This window comes from Rhizophagus irregularis, chromosome 13 (genome assembly GCF_026210795.1).
Source record: "Rhizophagus irregularis chromosome 13, complete sequence".
NCBI lineage: Eukaryota > Fungi > Glomeromycota > Glomeromycetes > Glomerales > Glomeraceae > Rhizophagus > Rhizophagus irregularis.
The window spans coordinates 2,154,657-2,176,094 of record NC_089441.1 but is presented as its reverse complement, the minus strand read 5'-3'; the positions used below and the strand labels follow the sequence as shown (position 1 = coordinate 2,176,094).

Genomic DNA, 21,438 nt, shown 5'->3' with positions numbered 1-21,438 from the left:
GTAAATATATCTAAGGATACAGTCACATAAAATCACCATATATATATTGTGCTGGTTTTTACTTCTATAATCAAAAAAGTATCCCCTTTTTTTCGTTCGAAGTTGTGCAAACTAAAAAAATCACATTCGATCCCGAAATCTGATTGGTTTGATTTGCATAATATAATACGATCATCTTACGATCATATCCTCACGCGGTCACGCGATCTATGTAAGGTAACGCGTTCAGAGCAAGCATTTTTTTTTAAAAAAAATCTTGTCACTGTTTAACCAAACGTCAACAAAGATACGAAACTAAAAACTTTCCACTAATATAATACAGAACATTATTGATGTTACTAATGATATTTTTTAAAACCTTTAACCAAGGATTACACATAACTTGCCTATTAACACATAATGATGCTCTTTAGAAACGCGTGTGGAACATCTTTCTCAAATAATGCGAGTCCAAGAATTTGGATTAGTTGGTGAAATGTTGGTGAAACAGATCAATCGTTAAGTGAAATAAATTCTATTCATGAACAACTTGAAAATAGAGACGGATACAAGTATGATGACGATTGTTTTTTATTAAGAATTAGAAATTTTTAATTTTTAACTAGATATGGCCGTATCGGGTATTAACCGATTATAAAGTGGCACATGGGCCAACAATATTCACATTATTTAATCCTGTTAAAAAAAATCGAAATAATGGTTTATTATATTATAATATTATACAAAACTTCTTTTCAGACTGCATTTCTTGTCTGACAATTCTGAGAACTGTTATAATTATAATTTGGAGGACGCGATTCACTATTATTCAAAGTCATATGTAGGATTACGCGATTACATATTACACATATTACACAATAGATCACGGACGATGTAGGGACGCCTACAATTGTAATTTTATTTGTACGGTTATTCAAAATATCACAATTCTTTAATTATATAGATTTAGCTTTGGTAAAACAATTAGAAGATAAAGAATCGAAAATAAATCAACTGCCGGTTTCAAGAAAAGAAAATGAGAAGAAAGAATTAACTCCCATGCAAGTAGATAAGAAAGAAGAAAAATTTCATAAAAAAGGGAGAGAAGAAAAAGAATGGAAGACTCCTTCGCCAAATCAGGTGACGCTGTAGTAGACAAATATCAGAAAATCTTCTCAGCGAAGTAGTAAAGCCGCAAAGGTTATTAAAGAAGCAAGTGAACAGGTGAAGTTGTTGCGTTACCAAGTAAGGCAGACGTTGAAGCAAGCAACAACTGTAACGCCACCATGGGAAAGAGAAAAAAGAAAACTAAGAAACGATACATATATTGACTAGATAAGGAATTACGCTAATAAATATAAAGACAAAATTAACTTCCATAAACGAATGCGTGAAGAATTAGTTTTATGATTTAAACATATATTTCAAGATGGCATTAAAATTGAATGAACAGCTGAGGGAAAAAAAAATTAACAGATTTGATAGTAGAGAGAAATTTGGGGGATAATGCCCTCCAGGTATTTCTTGTCGTTTGTTTAATTGCGTGTTCTCATGGCAAAATTGTGGACGAACATTTGTCAATTACTTTTGTACTTTGTTAGCTTTGATAGTATTATATCAATGATTGTGTTTAATTCGAAATATATTTTGTACACATTAATCTATGATACAAGAATGCATAGCTAATACTCTTTTTCAAACAAGTTGTTATGCAACGTTAGATATGTCTAGCATTCGTTGAACGGTTGTTCTTAAACAGTTAGAAACGGAAATTGCTGCTTTCTCTGCTGCTTTCTCTGCGAGTAACATATGTCCTAGTGTTAAAGTTTTCAGTAGTGATCAGTTTATAAAATTCGAAATGATATGGCCATTTGCTGACAACATGAAACCTCATGCAGTAATAGTTCTACACTCCTGAAAGTTTGTACATTTCTTACCAATGTTCCCCAAGTAAAAAAGAGCAATATACCAAGTATAAGCAAATGGAATATCGTCACCAACAACCAAGACATTTCCCCGTTATTCAAGCAACAGAGTAGAGGAAGGCAACTAAGCTTATCCGATATTTTCATATCAAGGTTCAACACGGGTAGTTTGTATAAATAATCATATAGCATATCTTGGTGTGGTTTCAAGCTATGATACTTAACTAACAAATACTGTATATATAAGAAATAGCGTGAGTATAATGGTAACGATAGAAAATAGTAAATTTCTTTCGAATAAATAATATCTTAACATACTTAACATACTCAACTACCTCACTATCTCTGTTGTATATCCTTCATGAGAACCAATAAATTCCGTGTATTATTCTTATTGTTATCTACATTTACTCTTCGATTTCTACTTTTTTTGAGACAAGCATAATATTTAAGTTGTCTTCTGAGATTCTTAAACGTATAGCATTTTTGTACGCATAATTTCTACTAAGTAGAAGACAATGTGTCGACTTATTACAAGATTAGATTGCGTCGTTACAAAAAATGGGTAACCTAATACGAAAAGGGTATAGGTCCTTATCTAATGCACCAATAGTAATTCACAGTCACGCGGCTATTTAATGAAAAAAAAAATAGATTATTATTCGTTTTGCGACTTTTAAGTGCAATACCTATATATTAATAATACAACTACACCGTTATTAAAAATTTTATTGTTATGTTCTCGATGTTCTCGGGAACACGTTGATTGTCCATCGCTAGTTAAAAGTTCGTTTAGAACTAGTACAAGATGAGTAAATTGCATTGATCCCATTTACTTTTTCCTAAATCATCTCTTTTGTATTTTTAAGAAATGAAAAATGACAACGAGGATCAAGCTATTTGTTCTAGTTAATAATTCCCTCGATTTCTTTTTATCCATTGGGATTTGGGATAGATAAACAATAGATTTCGAATATGAACTGAATTGTGTGTGATAACGCCTCTTTTGCAACTCTTTGTTCTTTTTATGTTGTTCTTCAATTCTTTTTCTTTCTATTCTTTCAACTTGTTACAATATTTATCAATACTGTATACCTTTATTGAACAGGAGAGTCAAAGAATTTTTTATGCATGGACGCTGTTCAACGAGAGTACTATAATGATTGTTTTAGTTAGTAAACTCTTTGGAGATAATATTGATCGTTAACAATAGGAATCTTGTTGTATTTCAGTCCGAAGGGACATTACTTTCTTAGTAACGGTTATAAAATAACATCAAACAGACGAACGAATAGGAAAGATGTGGATCAAATAAGATATAACGTTTATTTTTATATACTCGTAAATAGTTAGTAATTACACAAAATGAAGACCAAATGTTAAGTCCATGATTGTTATATAGTACAAGAGTTAACATCGTCAATAAATGAGAGGAAATAATACGGGAATGTGAGCATCTTTCGTTTATTGCCCATTTTGTAAACTGCGGACAGCAATAATCCACTAGTGAGGTAGAGACCAGTCCCCGATTTCAGGATTGTCAGAAGAGAATCAAACGCCTGGAGGGCATTGAGAAGCAATGTACAGAACACATTTCCTCCGAAATGTAGGAAAAAAACAATAACAATCATTTCACTATTTACTACTTTACTATGGTACTTTACCGAGAACGCCTTGCTGATCAGTAGATACTTTTTTTTGTATATTATTATAATTAAGTGATTGAACGGGAGAGCTACATTCCTGGATTGTTAACAGAAAGAGCGTGTACATTATAAAACGGATTTAGGGTAGACAGGTAACACATGAATTGCACCTTTGGTGGTTTCGCTAAAAAATAAATAATTAATAACATTGTCTTTACAAAGGTATTACGAGATATTTACGGAGCTCCATGCTTACCAAGAATTTTTTGTTCCTGATTATTCTCCTATTAAGTAACGATTTCCCTCTTAACACAAGGCGGCAAGAAAAGCAATGAAATTCTATTTGTAGGACGAAATGTTCTTTCTAGATTAGAGATGAATTACATGACTCATATAATAGGCATAACAGCGACAGTCCTCGTCTTCATCATCATCATCATCAGGAGTGCGCCTCTTCTCAAGCAATTGGAGGTTCCCATTCATTTGGGTCCATGTCTCCAAATCCTATTTTTCTGATACGAACCCAAATCAGAGAAGAGCTTGTTCTACTGCTACCTGTCCTGCGAAGGTAGTGTATTTTTCTGAACGATTCATTTCGTAAGTAATATATTAGTGTAATGTGAAATCCAACTCTAGACTTATGTTAGTTTCACTATTGACATTGTATTACATTATAGAGACATAGAAAACTTTGCAAGTTAAAGGGAAATAAAGTACGGTGAATACAATGATCATAAAATTAGATACTTTACTGTGCACAAATAATAACGAGGGTTGTTGGTTACGGTTGTTAGATGGTGTGTTAAGGACGGATTATATCTGAAGGGTGCATGAAACGTACCATACCCTTAGATATCTTTGGTATTTGACACAATTTATTTTACCTCTTATTTTTTTGTAAAGCAATACAAAATAAATACGATGCTATAATTCTCATCAAGGACAGAGTGTCGATTTGAAGAATATGTGGAATGAGATAAGTGAATGTCCGATTATTAGTTATTCTACATCTACCGTATTGTTGTACTCGTATTGAAATTGAAATACATAGTTATATGGAATAAAAGTAATAACGAGTTCTCAAAGGATCAGATATTATATTGCTTGATGTTATTCGTGAACATTATCATGTGAGAGCACGTGTCAACAATATATTGGACTGCGCATATAAAAAAAATGTGTATAGTTTATTTGATCATCGAAGCATAAACAAATAAATCAGTGTGTGACGTAAGAGGGGGAAACAGGATAAGTAGCGTATACCTCCTGGAACACGTTAAGATTTCCCATATAAAAATTCAAAAACTGTCACGATCTCGTAGTTAGTAAATAGTGTACTACATAGAATATTTAAATTTGCTACGCTCCTTTTTTCGGATGAATATTACATTTTTATTCAAACCTTTAACAAGATTAAATGATCAGAGTAAGCCTTTAATCTCTTTTCTTTCTTTACATATATATATATAAATAATATTTTTTTTTTTTATCCGTAGATGCTGAATTTAATTGTCCTGTAATTGAAGTTATTGATCCTTCAATCAAAGAAATTACGATCAAATTTGCCATTCCAGTGAAGTTACCTACTGCGAATGAACTAAATGGTGATAAATATAACCCAGATCTATTACGACAAACGTTTTCGGGAGATTCTAAACTATGTACCATTGGAAGTGATAACTACACAGTGCATATTCCAATTTTTGAAAGCACATTTAACCAACAAAATTCTACCTATTATATGTTTGTTGAAAATAATTTTGCCATCTCCCAAGAGAGAGATGAACCTTTATTGAGAAAATTTGGACGTTGTCAACAACTGAAGTATTATACATATTTTTTTTGTTACAAAATAACTTAAAAATGTTAGAGTGTAACGGAAATTAAAATACTTAATGAATTTTTATTTCAAAAGAAGGTTTTAAGTAACAAAATTACGAAAAAAACAATATTTATTTGTTAACTTTTTTTTTGAATAATATGAAGCGTTTTCTTTTAATGTTATTAATTATTAGCATTAAGCGTTTAATGATTTAAGATAAAAAGAGTACTTTTTTAATATACATTAATTATCTTATATTTCTATAATTATCATTTAACTATAGTGTTCATTATCTATATTTGAGACATAATGTAATAATGAACATAAATCTAAATAAATCATTTGATTATTTAATCGTACAGCCTTAACAACCTAATTTACAATTCATAATATTTACATGAAATATACTTTAGCATAAATATATCTAAAAACACATTATTTTACGAATTTCATTCGTTAGTAAATAAATTTCGGAGATTATTTAATTAATTTATGTCATTTCGAATTTTTTCAGAGACTTTTCAGAAACATTAGTTGATTAACACGGGATAAATCAAAATTAAATGCGTCAAATTAACTATGCAATTATAAGTATTGCAGCCGCATTTTCAACATCAATATTATAAAAATGAAAAAAATAATACTTTAAAAACTTTATATAAAAAAATCCATATTTATATGATATAGTCATAATATATCAAACAACGCAACCACAGTATTGTAAGTGTATTGCAATTTCGTATTAACATACAATGCATTGTCACGTTACTAAAATCACAACCTGTGAGAGCGATGTCATAAAATCACAGGTTTCAGCAATGTATATATAAAGATTATTTTCTTGAATTGCTTTTCTTAACGTCGTTATGATTCTACATACAAAAAATATATATATAAAAAAAATAAAAAATAAAATGTGTTCTAAATAATGCCTATCATTAATTTTTATGATTTATTTGTTGTTCTTTCTTTATCCAATTTTTATAAACGCCGAAGAAAACTACAGTGCTGATAATAATCCTGAACAACAAAGGTTAAATGATAATAAACTTCACATCATAGTTTATTATGTTGTAAGATTTTTAAATGCAATTGGGTGTTAAGTGTTAACCTTCGTATTTTGTAAATCTTTTATAAAATGGATGTTTTGTAAAAAAATAAAAATAGGTTAACAATGTACCTTTCTATACCACCATCTCAGGTATATGTTATTCACTGATCACTATGATATTAATTTGATGCGACTCTAATGATAATGATGATAATTTTTTTTTTAAATTTTGGAATTCTTATTTCTGGTGCGATAAATAATGTAAGTTTTCACTTAAGACTAAAAATATTAAAAACATTATAAATACTAGCTACTTGATCGTAGACACATACGGCAATATATAGTAGGAGCATTATCTTGGGGTTTTTGTCTCATTAAATTTATCTCTTTATGGTGTAATAAGGTATGAAATAAGATTTCCTTCGCTTGAAAATATACTTAGTATTCTTACATTATTATATTAGCATTATGACTTACATAAGAGTATGCAGAGATATTTTTTTTGACACTGGTAAATGTGATTATAATTATAGTCAATTATCTTAATTATTGCGATTTTACAAATAATAGTAAAACATATCGCTGATAATATTTAACATATTTTAATTTATGTAATATTTTTAATATTTTTGTAATATCAATAACATATAGATAGAATAGCTTTATGATATTTCTCTTATATTCCAAATTACTAATAATTTAGCAAATATTTTTGTAATTTAAATAACTTATTTTTGGAATATTTCTATTTATTATATACTGAAATACAACTTATATTATGGATACAGTAAATATAGCAAAATTATATATTTTGCAATGCTTAGTATTTGGAATGTATATAATATTTAATAAAATTTTAAACTTTTCCGAAACTTTTCCCCCTTTCCCTCTTATGCCTTTCCTTATCCCTCATCCTTTCTCTTCCCTAATTCTTCCCTCTATAAATTTCTTAATAATTAAAGAAACGTTTAATAAACGATTCGATTTTTTCTTAAAAAAAAAAACTTTTTCTTTTAACCGGAAATTCTAAATTTTTTCATCATCTCTCTTTCTTATCAATTTACTTTTCTTTTGAACAAAATTTAAGAAATCGGCTTAACAAGAATAACTCTGCGCCTGGCCATAAAAAAATGGCAGTTCTGAACGTTATACAGAAATCCACTAGTCCAAAAAACCGAGGGGAAGAAGACTTCCAAAATCTGAATCTCCTTGAAACCGTAGTCGACCTTGAACAGTGAATTCTAATACCTCTCACCCAAACCCAAATTCCAAAAAATTCCTCCAATCCAAAGAGCGTTTATATTCATAAGATTGCCATTAAAAACCTTTTGGTATTTCTTAGAACAAAAAAATTCTTGTTTACATTTAATTACCTAGTCTCTAACGACAATAATCTATCCATACTATTATTTTTTTTTTGATCTTTGAGTTAAAGGAGCTGAAAACATTTTAAGGCAAAATAAATCCGATGATAAAGTGTTTAATACTTGTATGTTAATGGTTGAAAATAATGTGCACATTGATGATAATGTCAGACTTTTTAACCTAATTAGAGAATGATGGATTCGTTGCCATTTCAGATACAAAAATATTTATGGTTAATAAAATATTGATTACAATAGGTAAAATAAAGAATATCATACTAAATAATAATAAATAAGAAAATTAGTAATCAATTAAATTAATCTTTAAAATAAAATAAATAAAATAATATTAAATGAAATTCCTTACGTTGGAATCATCAAATGTGGTGTATTTTTAACTTTTAATAATATGAATGTTACCATTGTGAAATCTTGTATTATAAAGCAGGTCTCAAATATTGCAGAGTTTCTTCCTTCAGGATTTTTTAGACGTGCCAAACATATAATATTATTAATACTACTAAACCTACTATAAGTATTATAATCAACGGATAAAATTCTTCAAAATAATTTTCTGTAAAGTAATAGAATCAAAATTTAATGAAATATTAATCATTTACAAATGTCAAAAATATTTTAATGAACACACTTACGGGTCATTGTAAAAAGTGCGCTTTCATCAATTAAAGACGTACAGTGTGGGACAAAAAAAATGAGAATCAAAACATCGGTCATTACACACTCAATTATTATAATAAATCACGTGAAATTTTTTTATTTTAAAGCCAAAGACTATTTAAAAAAATTAATATGGTATACGTTAACCATTTTTCAATAATTAACTCGTTTCATTGACTTTGAAAGATTGATTAGAACGGTATTTGGTATATTTTGTCATTCCTCCGCCATAAATTTCTCCAGATCATCAAGATTTCTTGGCATCCGTTTCTCTACCTTATTCTTAATAATTGACCATAATTTTTCAATGGGGCTTAAGTCGGCTATTGGATGGCCACTCTAAACTACTGGAAATTTTCTTTGAAGAAGGCCTTTACAAGACGACTTGTATGAGTGCTTGGGATCGTTGTCCTGTGCGCCAACGATCACCAAGCATCTGGGACATCTCAGGAGCATGTCTACGGTGAATTTCCACATAAAATTCAGCATTCATGATTTGTTTGAAACAAAATAAGCTTGTTTTCCCCTTCGCCCCACGCCATAATTTTTGTATGATCTTTAGACATACGCCGAACCGGCCTCTCTCCTTTATACCAACGTTCTACAGTATTCCTAAAAAGCTGGAATGCTGCTTCATCTGTAAACACAGTTTTATTACATCGGTCATTAATATGTTGTCGTGCCCACTATACCCGTTTTATTTTGTGTGCTTCAGTCAGCATTGGTGTTGCTTTGGGTAGTCTTTTTAAATAGCCTACTCCTGAAAGGCGCCTTCCAACAGTTCTACATGACGCCTCTACACCTATATATCATGGCTAAGTACACGGGAGGCGCTTGTGGTAATCTTTTTCCTCCAGCATGATCTAACGAACCATTTTTTTTTTATTTTTTCGATTTTTCTAAAAATTGTGGATAGTGGAACGTTCGTAAGCTTGTATAGTTTTTTTAATATCATATATACCGTTATTCTACAATCTTAATAGAGTTTCGTCGTAAGTTTTTGTCATTGCGCAAGATTTTATGTGGGAGCCTGGGAGGTGTTGGTAAACACAAAGGTTGCCACAAACGTTATTTATTATGTATTGAGGTAGTACCGCTATAATAGTTTTATCTTTTTTTTTTTTGTCCCACACTGTATATTTAGGGAATTTAATTGGCTTAATTATTAATTGGGAAATGATCATCGATCATAAAAACAATCGCGCACTAGTAATATTAGTTGACAGTAAAATTTTAATAATAAATACACCTCTATTGGCTTTGTATAGTTTATATTTGCAAATATTTTTTATTATTATTAAAACAACCGTAACATAATGAAGCTATAGTTTATACAAATGGATTTATGTATTTATATTTCGCTTAATGAAGAGTAATTCATTAACAGTTGAGGGCTTTAATCTATTTCTTTCTGCACTAATTTGATTACCTGCATCACTAAAAAGTCTTCCGCTCGGAACTGAAGTAGCTATTATACTCAAATATTTTCTCGCGATTTTATAAAGTAGGGAACCTTTTCTGATTTTCATACCATCATTCAAAGGGATCTACTTCGGGAAGAGCCTGTGGTGTTTTTATTTCATCCAAATAGTAAGAATGTTCTTCATAAATTGGAATTTGAGACCGAGAGAAACCAAAACCACGGGATGCAAAAAGTTTTGCATTTTTGATTAACTTGAAAATGGGTATTTGTACTTGTTTCTTTCAAAGACTCTTCTTCTTCTTTGTATTCAGATCTTAAAAGTGATGTTGTTTTTTCATTTAATTCTTCTAGCCACCCATGCATTTGTTTAGATCTAGGATCCAATAAACTTGCCAAAATAGTTGCGTTATGTGGGTTATCAAAATAGTCATCAAGCGCATTATAGATTTCTTTATCTATTGAATTAATAGAATCTATAGACTTTCGCATCATCATCATCTGTTAAAACAAAAATTTATATTAATAAATGATAATATAATTAAAAATTAAAATAATAATTAAACATTACCATTTTATTATCAAATTCATCACTATCTTCATCACTATTTTCATCATCATTATTCTCATTATCACAGTTTTCATCATTATTCTTATTGTTATCGTTTTCTGTTGCATAAGAATATTTCAGAGCTGAATAGTAGGATAAATTAATGATACGTGCAATACTTTTGACCACCCAAAAATTTTAAATTGGTTTGAACAACTCAATTAATTTATCTAATAAATTCCACTCATAAGTATTTAACATTAGTTCCTGCAACTGTCTACAGTCTTTTTTACTCTGATAATTACTTTCAATAATTAAATTAACTAAAGCGCGTCTAATTGCAGGTTTCAATTCCCTTAATCTTCGCCATGAAGCTAATGCAAATCCCAATCTTGTTGACACTTCAGTAATTGTTCGTAAAATATGTGGTTGGCGTTCTTCTATTATTATCTTGATTTGATTTTGCAAGTCATGTTGCGCAAGTTTTGCATTTGATTCAGCTTGTGCTTCTTCCAATTTTTCATTTTGTTCAACGTAATCTGTTGTTTTTTTTAAACCTTTTATTACACATAACTGCAGAGTGTGTGCTGAACAAGGTACCTTCCCATTCTTGGATTGCTTTTACCATATTACAACCATTGTCGGTAATTGCAGTAGTAATCTTATTAATTAAATTGAATTCTTTAACTATAATAGTTTCATATATAACTACCAGTATGCGGATATTTTATTGGTTCTATACATAATGGAATATCCCTTAATTCCATTTGATCTGTAGCACATGATGTCCATAAATCCGTTGTTATTGAAGCAGTATCACACGTAAAATTTAGCATACTTTTCATTAATTTATTTGCCGTTTGATATCCGAGACCTTAAGTGTTTGATAGCATGGTGGTTAAAATTGGGGATTGACTTTTTTCATCATTCTTCTAAAAACCATTTCTATTTATTGAAAGGTATTCCATCCATTACTATCCAATCGCAAACTGAATTCCTTAATTCTTTTTGTTTAGGTTCTTTGTAAGGTGTCACTTTTTTAAATTCATCATCAATTTTAAGTTGCTCCTATAATATATACAGTATATAATTAATATTATTTTCTTTAAATATATAAAAAATTTTTGTAGTTATACATACCGCTTTTTTTTTCATAAACTTTATGGGTTGTATTCAAATGATAATATTTCAGACCACTAGTTTCTGCAGCTTCGGACGAGTTTCACTTTAGAGAAAATTGGCAAAATCTAAAAAAAAACGAAAAATGAATTGTTAGTAAAATTCATTAAAATCGTTAAAGAAAAAAAAACGAAATTACTTTATCAAAATCTCATAACCCAAAATCACCTAAAAAAAGAAAGAAAAACGAGCTGTTAATCGTTCGTTAAATAAGAGCAATTAAAAAAAATCAACCAACCAAAATTTCGCACACAAGAGCCGAAAGGACAACCTAAAAAAAAATAAAAAATAGTCTATAAATGTAAGGATTTTTTTTAATAGAAAGTATGATAAGTGAGAAAGGAGAGAGGTGAAAGGAAAGATACGAATTTTATTAAAGGGGCAAAGAAAAATTTAAAAAGTTAAAGTAGGCTTAAATCAGTGATTATCACGTGGTTCACGTGATAGTATATTTGCTTATCAAAAATTTGGCGATTTATCGTCAAGACTACCTATCCGTTTAAAGCTGCTAAAATTAGCAAAGCCACTACCAAGAAAATCTTAATGAAATTTTTATTTGACCTCCATAAAGACATTTATGAAAAAATATGGAAATATAGAGCGATTTCATGGAAACAATTTAAAAAAAGACAAAAAAATCATTCATCCATTACCGACGCAATTATTCACGTGACTCGATGAGGAGATTACAACAATCCGAATTTAATAATATCAATACAATTAATGGATATAGATGTCCTTTCAACGATTCTCGAAGACATATCGAAAATCATATCTTATGGATCTACCTTACTTCATCAAATTTCTTACATAATTTACCTTGGTTATCGACTTTGGACAATGATTTATCTGATTTTCATACAAATATTTTTAACACTATTCTATTTCTCATATAAGCCCAACGGGCACAATATCACTCTAACTTAGCTACTGTTTATTACTAATTTTTTCTTTTTTTAGATAGCTTTATTTTTTGTTCCTATTTTTCTTTTAGCTTTATCAGTAGCGTAGTTTTACTGTTTAGAGTAGTTCCGGAGGGTGAGGTCCTGTTATGTGGGATTAATAACCACAGTACCCCTAATAGATTAGTTTTTCGCTACTTGTAGTTGTTAACTTCTATTATGTTTTTGTCATTGGTTACTCCTCTCTAGAAATAAAATAAATAAAATAAATAAATAAATAAACGCTCGTCAAGAATTTGCGTAATTTTTGGCGATTTGTGACAAATTAAATTAACATTCAGTCACGTAGTTGATGTGAATTTTAGGCTAATCAGATAAGATCTCGTGACTGATTAGTAACAAAACACCAAAGAATATCAAAATGAAAACCTCGAAGAATAGTTGTGCTAGTCTATTGCCTGCTTTACGAAAAATAAATAAATAAATAAATAACCTCAAAGAATAGTTATTTTAAATGCATACATTATTGAATGTAATCTCTGATAATGCATTATTACATTAATTAGAACAAAATAAATAAAAGAAACATGATTTTTGTAGTTCTACGGAATGAGGTTGGTATGTTCTGGCTACCTTTACAGAAACTTCAAGATCGTAGCGATGGCTTAATGCGCAGTAACAGCATACTATATGTAATTTCTTTACGATTACATAATGTGATCACTATGTATTTATAACGCAGTTACTGCGCATTAAGCCATCGCTACGATCTTGAAGTTTCTGTAAAGACCATACTAAATAAAAATTTTAAAAATTATTAAAAAATCTCAAAACAAAAAAATACCGTAATACTTCACTACGATAGTGATTGTATCCGGTAAGTATCCAGGATAAAAAAATCCAAGGATTTTCATATCCGGATATTTCTTTTAAATAAACCGGATAGCATCCGGATAGCATCCGGATAAATCCGGTAATTTCGAGGATTTTATAATGGGTTTCTTAGCAGATATCTGAAAATAATCCGTATCAATTGTATAAATTTTAAAGCCAAGTAATTTAATTAGTATTATTGTTAGTAAGAGTTAAATAAAATGAAAAAAGAAATCAGTCACGGACTTAAACACGAGCTTAATAAAGTTTGAGTATAAGTAAGAATTAAGTTAGCCACAAACTAATGTAATCCAAAAATTTAATTGGTAAACAGGTGAAACGGAGTGTATCTGGGTCACGTGATACTCATCCGGATACCCGTAAACTAAAAAAACCATCCGGATATCCATTTTTATCGGATATCCTTTAGCTTAACCGGATATGCTGAATCCGGATACAATCACTACACTACGAGAATTTAAAGCTCTGAGTTTCGTAGCGAATTCAACCGGAGAATAGGAGATAAATTCACAAGTAAAACAGCAAAGACCAAAGTACAATCCAAGAAATTCGTATCAATTTATTTATAAAAGCAAATTTTTATGAAAGAAAAAAATCTAAATTTTATTTTTCCAGTTTCGTAAAATAAGAAAGAAAGGAAAGGAGGTAGGGGGCTAAACTAAGATAAAGGAATTAAGTAAAAATGAAAGGCGATGTTCCGCAGTGATGATCATCACAATTAGCGAAATTTCAGACACAATTTTTAATTCACTTCTCGGAACTCCTCCCTAATTTTTGGTAGTAGTGATAGTCCCCTCCGATGATATTTAGATTTTTTGGCTATATTTGACCATTTTTAGTCATGGACAAACATCTAACCCCGACCAAATGGCTAAAGGCCATGCGCCAATTGTTTTTCAAAAAAAAACAGGAATTAGAATTTGTTAAAATTGCTACTATGTCAAATAAACTACATCAAGAAAGAAGTGAAAATAGAAAACAGCAGGTATGATATAAAAAAGATTATATTATTCGCTTAAATAAATCATTGTACATCTGAATTTTCTATGAATTTACATATTCGTGAAATTTTACTAGAATAATAACAAGTCACACAAGTCACAGCGTTAAGAGAATAATTTTCTCCTCTCCACTTTCTTTGTCCTCATTTTCATATTCTTTTTCTCATTTTCATTTTCCTTCACAAGTTTGGAACATGAAAGCGAGAGATTGTGCGGTATATAGATGATGATGGATTTACATAATGTACTAGTAATTGTAGTATATATACTCTATATTTATTGCAGTTCATCAATTTTAATTATTAATATTTAATACTATAAATATTTTATAAATTTTTAAATACTACTAGTAGTCTTTTTGAACAGTAATAATAAAGTAATAGGAATAAATATAATTACTTTAATTTATAATAGTAATAGAATAATTAACTATTATTCATAGTTAAATAGAAATACTAATTAAACCAACTTTGTAAAACGTAATTTCTGAAAAACTCCGTGAATATGATACATTTATGAGAAAATAATAATTTTCATGTTTGAGGCTATAAACTCCGTAAATTTGATACATTTACAGAAATAACATGGAATAAAAAAATACGTAATAAATTTTTTACGGTATCTCTAGTAAATTATAGGGTTAATTTTGAGTTGTGTATTGTAATGAATGTAACGTGTAGTATGTCTCCGTAATTTATTACGGATTGTTATCAAAATAGATCGGCTGATCATGACAATTAAACAATAGGAATGTCTCATGTTAACGTTAATTTAATATAATGCTTATGTTGTGTTACCTCGCTCTCTATCATTGTTTTTTACTCTAAATTAAGACGTAAACTTTTATGAATATCCTTCCACTCCCTTGCAATGGTTTCATATCTCTAGGTACAATACAGTATATGAGGAATAATATGTCAAAATGTCGGCAAATTGGCTTGTTTATTGCGCCATTTTGCATCCAATAATCATAGAATGATGAAACATAGCTGAGTTATAGACGAAGAGTAATAATACACCAAAATGTCAAATGAATTTCTGCGAGCAGTGATATCATAATTTTATCACTAAATTATGATAAATTTTAATAAATTTAAAAAATTTAATATTTATTTCCAGAATATTATTTGTGCAAATAATTTACCATATCTTTAAAGTTCATTGATCACAGTGCTTCAGTTATATGATTTAATTGCTTCCAAAGTTTATTTGTACAAGGTATTGTTTTACTAATTCCTTTGATACCAAGCACATGTGCATCATACCAAATACTAGGTTCCGAATTACTTTCAAAGTGTGTAGACGTAAACAATTTAAATTACTAATTAATTATTAATATACTAGTTCAAATTTCTATAACATACTTTTTACAGTTTTTAAAGTTCAAAATTAGCGTATTATACTAATGAAAGCTAATAAAAAAAACAAAGACGCGTGTGTTTATTTATCACCACGTTTTTTACATATGTGAATAAAGCAATGCAGATCGGTTTTTGAAATACAAATTTGGTAGTATAATATTAGAAATGTTGAAATTGTATTACAATAATAATTGAAACACGTTTGATAAAAAGAAAAGTTATTAATAGTTAATTTAATAGTTAATAAATAAATCAAATTATAATAGCGAGAAATATATATAAATGTTCTGTTGTTCTGTAATTCCCCAAAGTAAAAAATTTACCATTTTTCAAGTCTCTTAGTAAAAAAAACTTACTATTTTCAAGTCTTTTAGTAAAAAAACTTACCATTTTTCAAATCTCTTAGTAAAAATGTTCAATTTAAAGGTGTTGATCACTTTTATCTGTTTAATATCCGTCGTCTCATCACAAAACATATTATCAAGAGATATTTTATCGCAAAATGGATCCCTCCATGATATATCACCCCAAGATATATCATTCATTTACGAAGAACCAATCGATGGTCTTAAATTTGTAACTCTTTTACCCACTTATAATCATTTGATGATTTGGATGGCCTTTGAAGATGAAGATCCAGAATGCATGTTACCTTATTTCCATTTACGAATAATAAATAAGATAACAGGACAAACCAATTATATAGACCTTAATTATACTCTTCCTGCGGAAGCAGTTTGCCCCATTAATAATATTGATTTTTTACCTGTAGCTGATAATTATATTTTGTTGTATTATGCTAAAACAACAAATGGTATTAAGGGAAAACATGGAATGATAATTAATTACAGCGGTGAGGTTATGAGGTAAGCTTAAATGATGGAACATCTTCATTTATGAAGGTTAATTATAATGACTCAATAATAATTCTTCTTTTTAGCGAAATATATTTAGGAAATGCTGACGGATATGTTGCATTATCAAATGAAGGGTTTATTAATATTGAAAAGCCAGACGAAAAAGGAATATCTGCATGGCATTGGTATAGTTCTCCGTAAGTATTTATGAATAAACAATTTTTTTTTTTGAAAATATTTGTCGATTAACTTGCTTTTCATCTTATTTTAGAAATATTGAAACAGGAGAAGTGGTGGAACATAGTAGTGGTGAATTTCATGCGCCAAATCTACCATCATATACCTTAGTAGATAGTTTAAATTTTGATTTAGTGGATGGAGGTTTTGGTTTCCTGTATATTTTAAAATATGATGAAACAAAAGGATCATCGGTAATAAAAGATCCAAATGTTCAATACTGGAGAATTTACGTGTCATTTTTAAAAGTGAAAACAGATTTACCTACAAAACCCTCCCTACTTTACGAAACTACTCAGAAATTAAATAATATAACACTTAGATTATGTACTTTAACTTATAATGCTGAAGGATATATATGTGTTATGACATTAAATAACACGATTACAAATAATAATAAATCATGGACTGAGATAAATTATTATCAGTTGGGATTTTTATCAACTGGGGCCTTAGTACGATTGGAGATAATTCCTACTCCAACAAATATTACAGACATTGATTTGAGAGCTTTATATTATGGAGGATTTATTGTGATTTACCAAAATGCATCTGCTATTGATTTTTATCTTTTGGATGATAATGGAAATTATATGCAATCACAGGGATCTTTCGGGCCAGAGTTTTTTTTTTATAATACATATCGGACAATTAGTACTATTTTTGGAGTAAAGGAACAGGCCAAAAACAAATTGGAATTTTTATTCAAACCTTTACCAAAATTAAAAAAGGGTAAGCTTTTAATCTCTTTTCTTTCTTATTTACATATATATCATATACAGTATAATAATTTTTTTTTATCTGTAGGTTCTGAATTTAGTCCTGTAATTGAGTCAGCCAAGCCATCTATAAATGAAGTTATTGATCCTTTGATCAAAGAAATTACGATCAAATATACCATTCCAGTGAAGTTATCTACTGGGAATGTCTCAATATTTCAATTAAATGATGATAAATATAAACCAGGCCTATTAAGACAAACATTTTCGGGAGATTCTAAATTATGTACCATTGGAAGTGATAACCACACAGTACATATTCCAATTTTTGAAAGCACATTCAGCCAACAGAATTCTACCTACTATGTGCTTGTTGGAAATAATTTTGTCATCTCTCAAGAGAGAGATGAACCTTTAATTGGAATTAGAAAGAATATTTGGACACTTTCAACAAGTAATATACATATTTTTTTTTAATTTTAATTTTTTAATGATTGAATAGAAAAATTTATATTCTGTTACTATATTTAGAACCACTTAAAATGGCACAACACTCAGATTCAGTTACAGGATTACTTCGATTAAACGAGGAAGGAAGTTCAAAATTTCTCCAAATGAATCATTCAATATTTTTCAAGAATATGATTCAAGAATTTGCTAAAGTAATCCCAGTAACTGAACAGAGGTTGTCAACAAGTGGTAAATGGCAATATGACCCTACTTCCCCAAGAAAAGTATTATTGTCATTTAACATAATTGAAGCTAAAGATAATACAATAGAATCAAACTCCCAAATTATATTCAATGATATAAGTACATTGATAAACAAAAAAAGGTTTACTGCACTTTCATTCAATGAATATACATCTTTAATTGATGAAAGTGCCCCTTTTACAATGATCCGTAAGTGTGTTCATTAAATATTTTGACATTTGTTATTTGTAAATGATTAATATTTCATTAAATTTTAATTCTATTACTTTACAGGAGATTATATCAATGAATTTTATCCTTTGATCATTATATTTGTAGTAGGTTTGGCTGTAATAATAGTATTATATGTTTTGGCTCGTAGAAAAAATCCCAATGCAAGAAACTCTGTGATAATTGAGACCTTTTTTATAATGCAAGATATTGCCGTGGATCTAGCATTTATATTATTAAAGGTTAAAAATACACCACATCTATTTATTCCAACGTAAGAAATCTCATTTAATATTATTTTTATATTGTTTTAAAGATTAATTTAATTGATTACTGATTTTCTTATTTGTTATTATTTAGTATTATATTCTTTATTTTACCTATTGTAATCAATTTTTTATTAGCCATAAATATTTTTGTATCTGAAATGGCAATGAATCCATCATTCAATAAATGGGTTAAGGAGTCTCCGACATTATCATCAATGGGCACACTATTTTCAGCCATTGATATACAAATATTAAACACTTTATCGTCGGATTTATTTGGCCTTAGAATATTTTCAGCTCCTTTGACTCAAAGATCAAAAAAAATAATGCTTTGGGGTGTTATCATAAACATTTTTGTTGAAGATATACCTCAAATCATTATCCAAGGTCTATATTACAATAGTGTCATAACATATGATCTTATTCCATCTCTTGTGCTTGCATCTGGTGGATTAGTTATAGCAAATAAATTAATTCTAAGGTCATATCACGCGTTATTAAGGTGGAATCATCAACGCGATAAAATTAGAGAATATAATAGAAATCGACGTTTATCTGCTGCTTCTATAAGATCCATAAGGTCGAATTAAAGCAGAGAAAAAGATCTTGCTGAATATTTTTATTTATAAAAAATTTTATTGGACGAAAAAATATGTAATACTATTAATTTAATAAAATACTTTAGACTGCGCCATCTGCGCCATAAAAATTCTATTCTTTTTTTTCGTTTCTCAAAAAAATTTTTTTTTCTTTTTTGGAGCATCATTCTGACTCTCAATTCCTCAAATGTCAACAATAAATGTTTTTCTTTTGGACAATAAGAGTCATATTGTGTACTAACAATAACTGAATAGTATCTTATACATGAAATTTATTACGCACATGAAACATAATGTAACCAGTGTGCCCGAGTTTTATTGAATTTGATTATAGTATTTTAAAAGAAATAAAAAAATTTTGATTATGAAAATTTATTGTTATACTATTTTGCATTTATTTCAATTTGTACAACACGCCTCTTCCTTTCTTCTCTTTCCATTTTTAATCTGCGTATATACGTATATAATTTTATATAAAGAATCAAACAAGGGTCTCCTTCAGCCTTACAAACCTAAATGATGCTGTTGTAACCCAACTCCGAATTTAATTTGCGATTTTCCATCCATCTGGTAAATTTAAGCCATAAGTTCAAGACCGACGATAATCAAACACTCTTCGATCCTAAATATGTCTCCAAACGTCTATTTTAATTTCCAAATTTGGTTTGGGATATGATAACATTTCAAAAATTCCAATTTGAAATTGAAATTTTGACTTGGGAGTTTTAACTCAAACCTAGTCGCGTGTTGGTTATTTTAAAATATTGCAATAAGAAAAATCGTGGTTCAATAATGACCGTTCATAATCGTTATTTCTCCGTGACGGATAAATTAAAGTGGAGTGTCAATTCGAAAAGGATCATGATCATAAGTATAATATGTATCCTTCTGGGAAACAATGCTTGCATTGACCTGACAGTCAACTGAAAAATTAAATAGCAACCTAAGTCGTCTAGTTAGTGTGACATCATTGTGACTAATTTTATATACTGTATTTTTATCAGATTATTATCAAATAATGTTATTTTCGAACCTTTTTTTTATCGAGACTTGAATTATTGATTTATTTGGATTAATTCTATTTAATAAATATCGCAATATAAATTTTCATACAATCTTGATTTTTAAAAGCCTTCACGAGCAATTTTATGATCTCATTATAAACATATTAATTAGAAGATTATGGCAAGTTTAATTTTAATCGTTTAGCGTAAAGAATATTAACTCTCAAAACCATAATTATTAGTTACGGTTATTACGGTTAGCTTTTGAAGACTAAATTTTGTTATGATAGGAATTGATTAATTATCAAGCGGAAGATTGGAAGTTTAAACGCCAAATATTCAAATATCATTAGCCTTTAAACAAAAAAACGAATGATACTACTTTTTGACAAGAAGATTGGTTAAAATGAAAGATTATCCGCACATTTAAATTATTGTTTGAAAAAAAATGTAATACTGTTATATCTAATTGGAATTTGAAATTTTTTTTCCGATTAGAATATGGTAGTATTTTATATTGATTTTTTTATTTTTATGTTACAGAAAAACCAAGTTGAAGTAAAAATTACAAGGACAACATACAAATGAGTCGAAAGTAATTCTATCACTAACAATCAAGCCGCCCGAAGACGACGATTCCTGACTGTAGTATTTTATATTGATATTTATCTGGAAACATTCAATTGCAAATTTTATTCAAACCCGTATATCTAATTTATATAATAATATTTATATTTTGTTGTCTATTGTCTACTATTAGCTGCACACTTGCCTTATCATCTGGATTAGCCGTTCTTACTCAAAAAACAACGCTATAAACAAATAATATACTATCGGAATGTTATTTAATCTCTTACTTTTGAATTCGTATATCTAGTATATATGTCGTCAAGCTTTTTTATATGACGAAAAAATTGATATTAAGAATAAGCCATTAAATAACGACAAAAAAAAATTTCTGGAAAAACTCTTATAAATGATCATTTTCTAGTTTTTATTCCGAAAAAAATGTGATAAAATTTATCGGGCGTAGGATATCGACAACACTTTACATAGT

The 21,438-nt window shown here is 29.0% G+C and overlaps 5 protein-coding genes across 5 annotated transcripts; 4 read left to right on the top strand and 1 right to left on the bottom strand.

Moving 5' to 3' along the window:
* Positions 1-520: 520 nt before the first annotated feature.
* On the top strand, positions 521-1,131 carry OCT59_005054 (uncharacterized protein; the record flags this gene model as incomplete). The annotated part of the gene is made up of 2 exons (XM_066138132.1): positions 521-551; positions 944-1,131. 2 exons carry the CDS (start codon positions 521-523, stop codon positions 1,129-1,131), a joined length of 219 nt encoding a protein of 72 aa, XP_065997313.1.
* Positions 1,132-3,556: 2,425 nt separating this feature from the next.
* Positions 3,557-4,525, top strand: OCT59_005053 (uncharacterized protein; the record flags this gene model as incomplete). The annotated part of the gene is made up of 7 exons (XM_066138131.1): positions 3,557-3,588; positions 3,694-3,702; positions 3,773-3,818; positions 3,960-4,147; positions 4,228-4,247; positions 4,376-4,411; positions 4,497-4,525. 7 exons carry the CDS (start codon positions 3,557-3,559, stop codon positions 4,523-4,525), a joined length of 360 nt encoding a protein of 119 aa, XP_065997312.1.
* A 402-nt stretch (positions 4,526-4,927) lies between these two features.
* On the top strand, positions 4,928-5,475 carry OCT59_005052 (uncharacterized protein; the record flags this gene model as incomplete). The annotated part of the gene is made up of 3 exons (XM_025314104.2): positions 4,928-4,976; positions 5,047-5,374; positions 5,466-5,475. 3 exons carry the CDS (start codon positions 4,928-4,930, stop codon positions 5,473-5,475), a joined length of 387 nt encoding a protein of 128 aa, XP_025185882.2.
* A 4,593-nt stretch (positions 5,476-10,068) lies between these two features.
* Positions 10,069-11,271, bottom strand: OCT59_005051 (uncharacterized protein; the record flags this gene model as incomplete). Its single annotated transcript, XM_066138130.1, has 4 exons — positions 10,069-10,386; positions 10,457-10,578; positions 10,741-10,974; positions 11,148-11,271. The coding sequence occupies 4 exons, from the start codon at positions 11,269-11,271 to the stop codon at positions 10,069-10,071; spliced, it is 798 nt and encodes a 265-aa protein (XP_065997311.1).
* A 4,912-nt stretch (positions 11,272-16,183) lies between these two features.
* Positions 16,184-19,368, top strand: OCT59_005050 (uncharacterized protein; the record flags this gene model as incomplete). Its single annotated transcript, XM_066138129.1, has 7 exons — positions 16,184-16,638; positions 16,713-16,826; positions 16,901-17,598; positions 17,674-18,039; positions 18,117-18,488; positions 18,573-18,783; positions 18,870-19,368. 7 exons carry the CDS (start codon positions 16,184-16,186, stop codon positions 19,366-19,368), a joined length of 2,715 nt encoding a protein of 904 aa, XP_065997310.1.
* Between the last annotated feature and the right edge of the window lie 2,070 nt (positions 19,369-21,438).